Genomic DNA, 14563 nt, shown 5'->3' on the forward strand with positions numbered 1-14563 from the left:
TCACGGAGTTGTTATTTTAATCAAAGTCCCACATGATAATGGACTACAACTCCCAAGTGACACGTGCGCTTTCCCGTATCCAGGAAGTAAGCGTGCCGTTGCTATGCAAACTTCAACTTCAACTGCGGCGTATTAGGCAAAAAAGACACGCTCACACACAATAAGGTTGTCTGAGGTCATAGAAGGTAAGACATTTTATATCTAATAAGAAGACATTGTCGCAGGATACAGTCCAAATATGTAGTTTGATATTTTACGCATTTATTTTGATATGAAAACTGCTGTGTTCTTCACGGCTGTGGTGGACAGTGATGTAAAGCATGTCACACACGATGTTTCTTTCAGACATAATAAAAGTGACACATTATGAGTGAAACCTCCGTAAAGAAGAGGCCAGGCACAGCTCGCTCTATTGTGACTGAGTTTAAAGGATCTGTTGTGATAAACCCGACTCCTGTTGAACCCGAGGACTCTGACCGCATAACAACAGCAAAGTTGGTAGGATCTCAGAGTTGAGATTAAACATCGAAAGCTTCCATTGAATTTGTGTTGCAGATGTTAAAATGAACCCATGTCACATGGAAAGAACAAGCAGAGTGCATCATGGAGTAGCCTCTTATTTTTCAGAAAATTCTGTCAGGGTCAGACAACCTAGAGGAAGTGACCTCACTGGAGATGTGTGTTGACACCCGACAAAACAGCCTGAATGACATCGGTAAGATTGTGTTCTCATGCTTTTTACCCCTTTCATTAAATCATATTTTAAAGGGTACTCCACCCAACAATGAAAATCCTGTCTTCATTTACTCACCCTCGAGTTGTTCCGAATCTGTGAGAGGAGTAGTGATACTTAAACTCTGTCTCCAAGAAAAGTTAAGCTCTATACATGGAGTAAATTTGTGTGTTACTCAATTTTCAAAAGTATTATTACAAGATATACTGTATTTATAGTCACAACATATGTTTTACCATGATTGTAGTATGAAACGTAACCTCTTACCAAATGTATCTGTGCAAAGTTTTATTATATTGTATCACAAATTGTTGCCATGACAACATTCCACCATCATTTAATTAAAATGTATGAGTCATTTTTGCCTACAGTAAAAACCCATTTACACCTCTAACTATATTGATAAGTAAATTAGCGTCTCCGCCGTTAGCGTTCTTTGTGGAACACAAAAGAAGATATTTAGTGAATGTTTTCATGAAAGTTTGAATTTGAATGAAATGAGGGTGAATTATGAATAAATGTTCATTTTTAGTTGAACTATTACTTTAAGACCTAGTTTGAACCTAAAACCCTTTTTATATATTTTACTTTATTTGTAAATGCTTCTCATTCATTTGCAGCTGTCGTTCTGTGACACAGGAAAGCCAAGATTGCGTAATCGGCAATGAAACGCAGCCAAACCGCATCATCTTTGGTGATTCATGTATGCTTAGACTCACATAAGTGATTTAAAGCGATTATGTGGACAAATGGATACCACTGAGAATAAAGACACCCCATCTGTGACATCTAATAGGATCATATCCTGTGTTTTATTCTGTGTTTCTTTTATCTCACAGGTGTACACTTGCCCAAGCTTAAAGAGCTGAAAATGAGCAACAGTTTGATCTTATCTGTGCGGTAAGACCTCTTTCTTAAATATAAGGAATCGGATACTTTGTTACTAACATGGAAGGACATTTCATTTCAAACCTTACTTTTCTTCTATGGAACACACAAGACCACGGTTTGACAAATGTAGTGTGAAGAAAAAGCACCATAAGAAACAAACACAAGCACCATAAGAAACATATTTCTGAAAGAAGATTGACTACATATGTTGGATTCCCGGCACAATTAAAACAGATATCTTAAAATTCCTCTGCACGTCTCAAAAGGGAGGAGATGAACAAGGTTACTCTGTAAGCTCAAGGCTCGCAGGGGACTTGAAAGATGTGAAAATATTTCCTGCTTTGGGATGCTGAGAGGCTGGAGAACGTATTAGGATCCAGAGCACGGATAGGGAAAATGAATCAGGGAATGCTGCTGTAGGAGGGGTGGGGAATGATCACTTATTGCTCTCAGTATTTCCCCAGGGACCTCGGAACCAGCCTTTCTCACCTGCAGGTCTTATGGTTGCCTCGCTGCCGTCTGACCGATTTGGAAGGAATCCCTTGTCTTTCTTCCTTGAAGGTATAAAAAGATTTCAGAAGCAAATTATTGTCCGTCCCATAATTCCAAATGTATTTGCTTTTGCTAATATAAGCATCTCTCTTTACACTCCAGAAAACCTTATCACATAGTAGTTATAGGGGAGGTTTGCCCAAAAATAACCATTATTCCACAATTTATACAAATATACATACATATTCTATAAGTGTATGTTTGATATTTTCCCTCTATATATTTGTTTTCTATATTCTATATTCAATATAGACATATTTTTCAATATATACAGTACATTATATGCACATTATGCCGTTTACACCTGTATATATTTTATTTCTCTGGTTCTTGTAAAGCTGCTTTGAAACTATGCAACACTGAAAGTAGTGCTACATAAATAAATCTGAATTGAATTATATGCATAAAACTGTAGCATCTATTATATACATTATTAGCTTTATTATTCATAAACTGTGGTTTACACAGGAACTTTATTTAGCATACAACAACGTATCAGAACTGATCCAACTCAAAATCCTGGAACATCTGGAGCTGCTGGATCTGGAAGGAAATAATGTCAGCGATCTGTTTCAAGTGTGGCATTTGGGCTTTTGCGAAAAGCTTAGAACACTTTCCCTGGAAGGAAACCCTGTATGCTCCTGCCCTGGTCCAGGAGCTGTAGAGGTAATGTAGAGCTGAAAGAAGTAATCAAACTCATGGTTTACACAGAGTGAACAACTGAAGATATCGAAATATAAAAAAAACATTTCCCTTTACTGTCAATCAATCAAAATGTGTTTTTTAGATTTGGCATTGCAACAAAGTTTAATACCACTTATTGTTTCTGAATGATTGTATCATATTGATTTGTGGAAAGCAAACAGCAGGTTATGGGCAAGAGAGAGAGGATTAGTTTCTGCTCAATAAGGATAAGTTTCACCCTGTGGTTGAGTGTCTGAGCTGAATTTCCTCTCTGCAAACCGGACTAATGGTCCTGGCACATAATGATGGCTCCATAAGGCATTAAATTGCAATTACTTATTTTTTGACTGCTTGATCTAACGCCGCAGTGCCCCATCCTTTACATAAATTACACATTCATATGTATGATATTAGAGACCAGAAATAGACTACAGATCAAGTCAACGAATGTACGCTAGAGCAGCATATTACCGCATTTTGATTACTGTGCCTTTTGCAATGAAACCAAATGTATTAACAGTAAAGTTGTGTTACTTTAATGACGTTGTGTTAATGATGTTAAGTTAACGACGTCACATTACGTTAATGTCGGCACTAATGCTAGTGACATCACGTTACGCTACTAATTTCATGTGACGTTAACGGCATTACGTTGATGATGTCACATTACGTTAATGATGTCACATTATGTTAATGAAGTCACATTATGTTAATAATGTCACGTTACGTTAATGACATTACGTTGCTTTAATGACGTACTATAACAATATTGTCACCGATACACAGTTTTGATCACTTTCTGTGGAAATAAATGCTAGACCTTTTTCTCTGGACCAATGAAAAATGTTTTTGATCTAACAGTATGTGTGAGCAGACGTGTTAACACATATCGACTCTGGTATTAAAAACACACAGCATGCTCACGCAGCACACACGAGGGTTGAGAACGGTGCTTCATTTTAATCAGATTGCATTTCTTCTGCCAGTTTTCGGGCAGCACTAGGAATTACAAAACTGGGGCAAGCCTGCAGCGGGTAAACAAACTGCTTTGAATATGCATGAAGTGGAAAATTAAGGACGACCTCATTTGCTTTCTTTCTGTATCCGACTGGCTTCCTTTACCTCAATACCAAGAAAATCAGTTCTTGGTACTTTCACAGTAACAACTGACCAAAACAGATATAACCTTTAGAATCAAAGTAAAAATCAGCTGTGAAGATAGCTAGAATAACATTATATATAAGCGAGTGTCTACATCAAGGACGATGTTTCTGGTGAGCAGTTTCACATTTTAACTACACAAATCTGAATGGACTTTGATTGTCTGTCCATCATCAGCAGCGAAAAATGTGATTCCAACCAAACTTGATCCCACCCGTTCCTCTGTATCTTTATAGTTGGGGTGTGGACAGACTCAGGCAGACTACAGCTACAGGTCTGCAGTATACAAACTGATTCCACAGCTGAGATTTCTTGATGACGTGCCGGTCGAGGAGGACAAACCTGAATGCTGCAGAAGCACACCAACAGACTGGACACTTCTCAAAGAATCAATCAAAGACTGTTCCAACAATGACCGACTGGAATACAAAGATACAGGTAAACATCAGACTTGACCTTTGTGATCCAAACGAGAAGATGTATAACAACAGGAGGTATAGTAGTTATCAATTCTTACTCATCATGATGGCAATTGTGCTGAAGTTATCGTGTGACCTGTAATTTTTGCTCACAGAATTGTTTGAAGTAATCTTAATCTATGAATAGCAGTGCATTAGTCTTAATGAATATGATCTGGACCGCTTGGCTTGCGGATGTTTTTGCCATCAGAGGAGCGCTCTGTCTGTGTTTGTGGTGTCAGACCTGGTTCTGCCCAGGACCTTAGCCCAAGAATATCCTCCAGCAGTCTCTCTAGCTGTCCAGGCAGTGCCAGATCTCACACATCCAGCGCCGGGTCAAGACCGGGGTTGTCCAACTCCGATCTAGCCACCCTAGAGCATGAGGTCAGCAAGCTAACAAATGGTAAGAAATTGATAGAAATTGTACCATACGTATGTCTCTTTTAAGCAGTTATTGCATGTTATGGGTTTATTAATATTGATATTAAGTGTTGTGAAATGCATGAGCATCTCAACTCAGAAGTAGAAGACAAATTATTCACAAAAATAACTAAATTATTAAAAGAGTTACTACCTGTTGCAATTGAGCCCATGTATAACATTATCAACTCATCAGTTAATCTAGGCCATGTCCCAGGACCCTTTAAGCGGGCTGTCAGTTGGCCTCTTATCAATAAGTCAAATTTAAACCCCATGAACTAGGAAGATATAGACAGATTTCAAATCTCCCTTGCCTGTCAAAAATACTAGAAAAAGTAGTGTGCACTCAGTTGTGCTCTTTCTTACAAAATAATACACGAAAAATTTCAGTCAGGCTTTAGAACGCATCATAGTCCTGAAACTGCGCTGGTTAACATTACAAACAACCTGCTTATAGCATCAGATAAAGGTAACATCTCACTCCTAGTCCTGTTTGATCTTAGTGCTGCGCTCGATACTGTAGACCATAACATACTTCTACATCGCTTACACAATTATACCTGTATTGAGGGACAGGCACTACAATGGTTCAGATCTTACTTATCAGACAGACATAAATTTGTCCATTTAATTGGGAAATTATCAAATCTAACGCAAGAAAATTATGGATTACCTCAGGGATCGGTTTTAGGACCCTTGCTATTCTTCATATACATGCTGTCCTTTGGAAACATTATTAGAACACATGGAATTAGCTTCCACTGCTAAACAGATGATACTCAGCTATATATCTCATATCTAGATTATTCCTCCCGGCTATCCAAATTGGCAGAGTGCATTGAAGATATAAAACATTGGATGACTTGTAATTTCCTTCTTTTAAATTTTAATAAAACAGAAATATTACTTATCTGACCAAAGACACGTAAGCAGAATATTTCTTATTATAACCTGCAAATTGAAGGCTGCACTGTTACTCCAACAAATACAGTAAAAGATCTAGGCATTATATTAGACAGCAACCTTTCATTTCAAAATCACATCTCAAATGTCACAAAATCAGCCTTCTTCAACCATTCTTGCTTGTTCTTTAAACACCATGCACTGTGCTGTGTTTGACCTTTTCTGAGTTTTTCTGTTTTTCTTATTTTCTGCTGTAAAGCTGCTTTGGAACAATGCACATTGTGAAATGCGCTATATAAATAAAATTGAATTGAATATATCATAAACTAGAAAAATTTACATTAAAAACATCACTCGCATAATTATAGTGTTTTTTATAGTAATGTTTTTTCTTCTTAGACTATGAGGGGTTCCGGGTAGAAGATGTTGAAGTTAAAAATATAGTATCAGCCGAAACTAAAGCCCTGATGGTTTAAGGGGGAATGAAGTGGGAATAAAAAAACGAGTACAGTAGGGGTTGCTACTGCAATGTTTTAGCTTGTGAGCTGTCCTTGAACAATAATCATGATATTTCTAACATGTGAAATGTTTCCACAGGTTTTGGCAGTGTTCTCTGCGGGAATCCACTACAGGCTGCTCGTGCAAGGAGACAGAAAAAAACGGTCAGCTTAATAATACACCAACTGATGATATTGTTTAAATATATTTATGAATTCCTTAAAGGAATAATTCACCCCGAAATGGAATTCTAGCTTGATCTTCAACTGTGTCACACAAAAGTATGTTTAAAGGGATACTTCAGCCAAAAATAAAAATTCTGTCATGAATGACTCACTCTGTAGTTGTTCTAGGAAAAATGACAATTGTCAAAGGTGTTTGTAATTTTCTTACCTTCCGCATGTCCAGGTTCAAAACTCTCAAACCCGACCCAGCACGCGGCTCAGTAGTTACATTCCTGAACACTCGTATGACAATGAACAGCCGAGCAGTCAGGACCGTATTGATGTTTATGCAGAGCTCAGAAGCTGGAGGATCGAACATAACAAGTATTGATCTTTTATCAAACCACTCGCATGCTTTCTGTCATTTGCGTACTGTTGTTGTAAACTGTTTGTCTTTTGACCCCCGATAGACGTCTTTCAGCTATCGAGAAGGACCAGCAGCCCCAGGTTATGAAAATCCTGCACTGTGATGATGGATATGAAGATGAAGAAGGCGGTCACAATCATATGAGTGAAGACATCACCAGGAATGAAGAGGATGAAAGGACTGTCTGCAGGAATACAACATATGTTCCGTCTCTCTCACCAGGTTATCTTTCTCTATACAAATATGAAAAATATACAGTTTCATCTTATTTTTGGAAACACAAATGCATTTGAAGCGACCTTTTGCATGTATTTCATAAATCTGATGTGTTTCAACACGGTACAGAAACTCAGGAGGTATTCAGACTCTCATCATCAGACTTCATGTCTCCTTCACCCCCACTGAACGCAGTGGCTTCCCATGCCGGCCGGAGGACAACACAGAGTCGCGCTAGGAGACTTAAACCTCATAACGGTGAAAATTGCATTTCGAGGCCGTCAGAGGACAACCTGATGTCCAATCTCGAAGCCTTAAAAACAAACTCATCCTTGGATCCCCAGAGTACCACTGTGGAAACGGTGTCGCCTCAAATTCTTAAAAAAACATGTAGACCATCCACTAGTTTTGGTGTCTCACGAGCACAAAGGTATGTTTATATGTCTATATTTAAAGGGGTAGTTCACCTAAAATGGAAATTTCTATTATCATGTATTCACTCTCATGTCATAGAAAGCCTTTCTAATGCAGAAGACAACAGAAGATCTTTTTAAGGATGTTGGTAACCAAACAAGATTGGCCCCATTGACTTCCATTGTAAAAACACAAAACAACAAAGACATTTCTCAAAATATCTTCTTTTGTGTTCTACATAAGAAAGAGTCATATACAGATTTGGAATGACATGAGGGTGAATACATTTGGACAGAATTTTTATTTTTGGGTTGTCTATCCCTTTAACAAGACATGCATGTCTGAATGAGAAATGGCATTTCTGACTACCGTATCAGCTAATAAATATGTTACATAGGTCAGAATCTACTGGGAATCATCAACAACTAGACAACTGGCATAAACCAATCATACGTTCTAACATATCGGATCAACTTACCCCCTCACGTCCACGAACAGCCAGAGCTGCACTGCAGAGGTTACCGAACCGGACCCTCCTGCCTGACAGAGGAAATGGATTCCTGGAATAATGGATTGTAAAACAGACACTGTTATGCATGAAAGCCTACAGCAGTTCAGAAATGTTAAAGAAAAATCTTTGTTTAAAAGAAACTATGTTCTCTTTAACCATCTGTCCATTTGGAATGTATTGATGTAATAAAATTAGTTCCTTTTGCAAAAAAAGTACATTGTTACAAGAGATGCACTTATTGTACTTTTATACAACCTTTTTACTTTGTAATATTCTAGTTGAACAAGAATATGTTATGGCGTGAGGTCCTATATACATCATATAACACTGAGGGGCAGTTTCCCGGACACGGTTTAGGCCTACTCCCAGACTAACTTAAATGTTAGAGGCAATGTCTTACAATATATCACCGGGATTGTTTAGTCTCAAGATGCCCACCAGTAATGTTTTTTTGTAAGGTATGTTTTTAAAAACGATTTAAATATCCTAATTTAACCAAGGCCTAGTCCTGGTTTAAAATAATCCCTGTCCGGAAAACTGCCCCTGAATGGCCTTAAAATAGTTCGTATGAAGTCACTTACATTGATCAATCACTAGGGGGCGCCATGCCCATTTAGCAAGTTCACTTACAATAAGAGAGTGAAATATTTTTCATATATTGTAGAATAGATTTTTTGGGAGGGGACTATTGAGCTAAATATATTTCTTTGTATTGGTATTTATATTAAACAGTATGACATAAGTTAAACAGCTGTTCAACATAAATACTAAAACAAAGATAACAGGGACCCCCCCCCCCCCCCCCCGAAAAAATCATTTCTATAATATATGAAAAATATTTCACTCATGTTGTTCAAAACCAGTAGGCTATGTGACTAAGTGACTTTTTTTCTGCGGAACCCAAAAGAAATGTCTCTGCGGCTTTGTGTTCATACATTTTTGCCTTTTTGTTTATAATAAATGTTGTTTGGTAACAAACATCCCTCAAAATATCTTCATTTACGTTCCGCAGTAGAAAGTCATGCATGTTTGGAATGATCTTTCATTTCATCCGTGAACTATTTTTATGGCACCATATCTGATGTGATGTTGATGTCAAATAACACGTTCTCCTCCCGTTGATCTCCTGCAGCAAGCATCCTCTCCTTCAGATTTTTCAACATGTCCGGTCTTGCCGGTACGGCATGTGCAGCCACAGGTGCAAGACTGTTATTTCACGTGTCACTGAAATATTTCCACCTATGACATCTCACATAACAGCAATTTGTGCTGCAGAGCATCATGACCGTGAAGATGTTGGCTGCATCCTTACAACATTTTCCCTGCCTCCAGTTTCCAGTTTGACAGTTTCTGAAAGGCATAATAAACCATATAGCGCTTTAACAAGCATTTTTAATAGTTCAAGATATCATTTGTTTGTGGGCCTTAACTGTTTTGTCTTACTGTTTACCTGTAGCCTAAGCATGATTCCTGAACATCAAGAGAAAACATGATCAGTAGAATAAAATGCTAGTGTTCATCTTGTTTTGTTTTAGACACTTTTGCAGGAAAGAAAAAATGACATAAGTTGTGTGCATCATTACTATAATAAACGAAAAAAAAATCGTATCACACTTTCTGTAGGCCTATAATTTCACAAGATGTTGTCTGTGGTGGAAATGATGTCGTGAGTCTGTGAGACAGCGGCCTGCCACAACCAGAATAATATTTTTTATTTTTTACTTACAGTTCATTAAATGAAATAAACAGATGATAAACACAGTCGCAAAAAAAACATCAAATAAATAAAAAGCGATGCCTATTACGATAAACTAAAGGCTACTGGCGACGTAGTCTGTAATTGGTCGAACGGGTGCGACGTCAATGTTCGGTTCACTGAGCGTCGCGTTCACTTGCGTCGCGTCGCTCGTTTGGTGCGTGTTGAGATTTCTTTAGCATTGAACGAATTGGAGAAAATACTGTACAGTATGTGCCATAAAGTGCGGGGAAATGCATCGCATTAGTGGTAAGTACTGAAGCATCACTAGTTGTTATAGTTTGAGAAAGTACATTCGCGAATGAACGAGTTGGTACTGTCAAAATGACGCTGTGTTTACGTTACGAACACCCGAACTAAACTGCTGCTAAAGTGAAGAGAACTGACCTCACACACTGACGTCAGCTGGTTAAAAGTCAACGTAAATGACGTAGAAAGGTGCACTTCTATTTTGTTATTTCATGCACACACTTTTAAACGTGCTGTATAGATCGCGATTAAAATCCACAATTGTTTGGTGTGCATTAAAGTAGCGTACTTCCGGTTGTCTGTGTCATGTAACTAAGCAACAACTAAAGCATCTGATGTAAAATGTCTGCTTAATGTGCATACGGATAACCCATCACTGTCATAAAGCTGATGTGTGTTAATGATAAGAGCGCAGAGATGCAGCTGTGATGTGATGCTTTGTGCCATGTCAGCTGTGCACCTTGTCTTTCCAGTCAGTATTTACACGTGGCAGGTGATTGATGTTAAAACTATTTTTATAAATACCTAATAGAGTCTCCTTCTCTTCCTTTTCTGTCATCCCTTTAACCATTAAGTTTAATGAGAAGACAAGTGCAGTTAACATTTTGCATGACCGATGTTGTACTACACAGCTGAACTACAGGTATAGTGAGACGATGGTAAATGTGTGGTTACTACGGTTCTACTAGAAATAGAAGTATGGTTCCTGTACTTAAACCATGGTTCATTTTCTTATGGGATTTGCAGCATAAATGTATCGTGGGCGAGGACAATAAATTCACATACTTTGCACGGCAAACTACAGAAACAGCAAAGCTTCGCTATACGTATGCTGAGTGTAGCTTTATTTCTAAAATACTTAATCTTACTGCACCTTTAAAGAATTTCTTATAGATGGTTTTATCTTAACATGTTGGGGGCCGTTCACACGAAACAGTTATCAAGTGAAAGCGCAAAACAATTTATGCAATTTGGCTGTCTGTCTACACGTAAACTACACGTACACGTTTTAGGGGATTGATAACGCAAACTTTTGAAAACAGATTTCAAAGTGCAAGTTTTTCAAAACCACAGCGTTCTCATTTCCGTGTAAACCCAGAAGTATGCAAGAATGAGAAAACGGCCTCGTGCGCATGCGTATTAGGTGTGGGGTTGTGGTATGCGGGTGTACAAAAACAACAAAGAAGAAGAAACAAATACAACAAGAGACCTACAGCAAAGTCTTAACACTCATTCATGGCGATGAAGGGTTTTCAAACAGCGCTTTTGGATCAGACCCGGGAGGACAAGTAGATGGAAGGAAAACTTTTGAATGTACAAACTTTTCGCCATCTTGTTTGTTTATATATGTCTGACGCTTCTCTTCACTATGAATGAGGAGAAATGCAGAAGTCCACCTTCAAATAAACCGTCAATCAAATCTCAGGGTGATGTCGCGAACTACCGCATGACATGCATAATACAGTGTTTTAATCATTTTTTGCGGATCTGTGTAAACGCGGATTGTTTTGATAACGTTGTCGTGTGTACGTGAAACTTGCGAAAGAAAAACTTTTCCGTTGTTCACTGTGTAAACGTGGCCCTAAACAAACGCGTGGGCACTTATGTGACCCCAACTGAACTTCCGGTACACATTTACAAACAATAGAGTGCCTATCGATTATTTCTGATAACAAGCTAAAGAAACCGAGAAAAAACGTTACTTGGCTAAACCTGTCTCTCCAATATTTTGAATTAAGATACCAAGCTCAACCGCTAGATGTCAATGTATCATACGGTTTGTTTAAATGTGACCGAACTACAGGTCCCATTCAGCAAATGGTTTATTTAATAAAAATGAACATAACAACAAAATTCAACAAACCATTTATTTAATACAATTACCAAAGTAATAATAACAATTTATATTAATTAAACAAAATATATTATTAGACATTAGCCAAAGACAAAAATACATGGTTAACAACCGAATGTAAAATCCAGCCATGTAAACACCAAAAAAACGGCGAAAGCATTTAAACGTTTTAGGTAATGTCAGTGTGACAAGACAGAAACATGCCCAGACCTCCACTAGTTCATGCTAAAGCGCATGGCTTTCTCGGGTGTGTTTAAGTTGTTTTTAAAACAGCTATAATGTTTGCATTTCAATTTCATAACTTCTAAATGAATTCCTGTTCTTAAATTCTGTTTCTATATTCTTTAAATGTTACCCGTTTTAAATAAAATAAAATAAAATACATGTAAGTATCTGCAACCTCTGTAATTTGATGTCTTATTACTGTAAAAAGCTAAAGGCATAGTTCACTCAAAACTGGACATTCTGTTATCACTCGTTTACCTTAATGTCATTTCAAACCCAGATGTTCTTGCATGATACATAGATTGTATAATATTTGTATAAAATATTGACCATGAGTTGACTTTTTTGCTGATGCTGATAATCATGAAAAGACAGCTATTGTCATTTGCACTCTAAAATGTCTTAAAATGCACATACTGTATATACATCAAGTCAACATTTGTTTGGACATTGGTATTTCTAACATCATACATCGTACTGCCCTGGTTGTCTGTTCGTATAGCCTGTAAGCCGGAGGATTGATGGCAGAATCTGCACCTCTTCAGTGGCCATCACTCATTTCAGATACGAAACTTCAAAATGTGCTTAAACCAGGGTGGAAACCCGGCTACATTATAACACAGAGGCATTCATCCTTTGCTGGGCTGCCTTAAAAATGGGGGCATAAATTAACAGTATACCCACTTCTCCAGGCACCACTACAACATTGCATACAATTTTAATGAAAAATGAATTGCGTACTTTTCTCTTACGTGATTTACTGAGTTCCTCATGTATAAAGCTTTTCTGCCATAAAGGTTGACATGGGAATCAAAAAGTGTCGGTCTCTCCCTCCTGCAAAAGCTCATAGCGAGTCATCTATCCAGCTGCTAGATGATAGACGAGAACAAAAAGAGCTTATCTACCAGCTGGAGATAGCGCATACTTCTTCACAGGGACCCCTTCACATTACACATGCATTACTGTGTCTTCTGAGTGCACTCTGCGGTTCCCATGAGAGAGGTATGTTGGGAATTGCCCTTCACACATCTTTGGTTTTTGGACACTTCAGTTCAGTCAGTTGAGTGGAAATAAATGACTGCCTTATTCCTAAAAAGTGATATGCCTTATCAAACCATTATAACTTTTTTAGGAAGTCTTTTTACACAAAACAGTTCCTGTTAAAGGACTGGGTCACCCAAAAATGAATATTCTGTTTTTATTTTTGCCCTTCATCCTCGTGTTATTAAACCCAACCAAAGGGTGGATAGGGACTGCGGCTTCAAAAAGGATAAAAAGCAACGCAAGGCAATAGCATGAAGAGGTCCAAATGACAAGTGCACTACAGAAGACTTCATATGGACTATTTACATTGTGCCTTTATGGTGCTTTTCTTTGTTCTTCTTGAAGCCCAAAAGGCACCAGTCTCCATTCACTATTGTGTAGAAAAAAGCTGTACATTAGGCCGTATAAAAGATCTTTCATGTTTCATGAAAAAGAATAGTTATACAGGTTTGAAAAGAAATGGAGGTGAGCATTTTTGAGTGATCTGATCCTTTAAACAGCAGATTAACGTTTTGCTCTGTTCTCTTTATGCAGATCTGTCCGGTATAAGTCAATTTTATCTGCCCGCCCTTCTTGAAATTTTCAAGGTTGCACGTTTTGTTTCTGTCTTATCAGCATTCCTGTCACAGATGGATCAATCAAGGAAAAATGTATCGGTTTTCACAATTGACTGCTATTTTAACCCATTTGTAGCACACGGTGGTTTACGTGCGGGACCCTTTAAATCACAACCCTTGTGAAATAACATTATGACACCATATAAACAATAGAATAAAATGAGAATGATGTTTATTATTATATTTTAAGTACTTTTTTATTACAAAAAAACAGAATCGTAGTGACTTCAAAAGAGAGTTGGACTTTGTCTCAAGAAAAAGTTGGTGCCTCACCATGGTGGGACGGCTCACAGCCTGATTCTTTTGTGACACTCTGAAGAGCCCCCATTCCACCCCCAAACACCCCAATCCCACTCATCATTTCTTGTGTTGCTCAAACACTGGTCATGTGACTTCTGTCCCAGCACAATTGCAGTGCTCTGCCATTGGTCAGTTTCTTTGAATGCGCATCGGTCTCCCGGGCAACGGAATGGCGGCACCACTTCAGATTGTCTGCCCGGCCCCTCCTGATATTTCACACGCACTCGCACATACGAAATCAGGTGCCGTCCAGAAATCTCAACTGCTTATTGCTCTCAACCTTGCGAGTCTTGCGCTTTGTAGGTGAGTAACCTGGCTTGTTTTGAGCATGAATGTTTTTCTGATGGGTTGGTAGAAAGAAAAAGTTGATGTGAAAAAAGATGGCAAAAGGTACTTTGTATGTAACTACATTTAGACCCAATTCTACCTAACTAAGATGCGTTTCATAATTTAAAGGCTTTTCTAGTTATCCACCGCTTAAGGGT

At 38.1% G+C, this 14563-nt stretch overlaps 2 protein-coding genes across 2 annotated transcripts in view; both read left to right on the top strand.

The window, feature by feature from the left end:
* The first annotated feature begins 105 nt into the window (after window positions 1-105).
* lrrc56 (leucine rich repeat containing 56) lies at window positions 106-8613 on the top strand. The gene is made up of 13 exons (XM_079450961.1): window positions 106-185; window positions 346-498; window positions 628-715; window positions 1573-1633; window positions 2089-2185; window positions 2645-2842; window positions 4258-4459; window positions 4691-4882; window positions 6400-6464; window positions 6709-6848; window positions 6935-7113; window positions 7237-7537; window positions 7919-8613. Exons 2-13 carry the CDS (start codon window positions 367-369, stop codon window positions 8088-8090), a joined length of 1827 nt encoding a protein of 608 aa, XP_079307087.1. The 5' UTR covers window positions 106-185; window positions 346-366; the 3' UTR covers window positions 8091-8613.
* Window positions 8614-9845: 1232 nt separating this feature from the next.
* The window catches only part of rassf7a (Ras association domain family member 7a), a 29144-nt gene continuing 24426 nt past the window's right edge, over window positions 9846-14563 (top strand). Inside the window, exon 1 of the mRNA XM_079450483.1 lies at window positions 9846-10037. The gene's annotated coding sequence lies outside the window, so the exon portion shown is untranslated. The remainder of the gene's footprint in view (window positions 10038-14563) is intronic.

The sequence above is a fragment of the Barbatula barbatula genome (genome assembly GCF_947034865.1).
Source record: "Barbatula barbatula genome assembly, chromosome: 25".
NCBI lineage: Eukaryota > Metazoa > Chordata > Actinopteri > Cypriniformes > Nemacheilidae > Barbatula > Barbatula barbatula.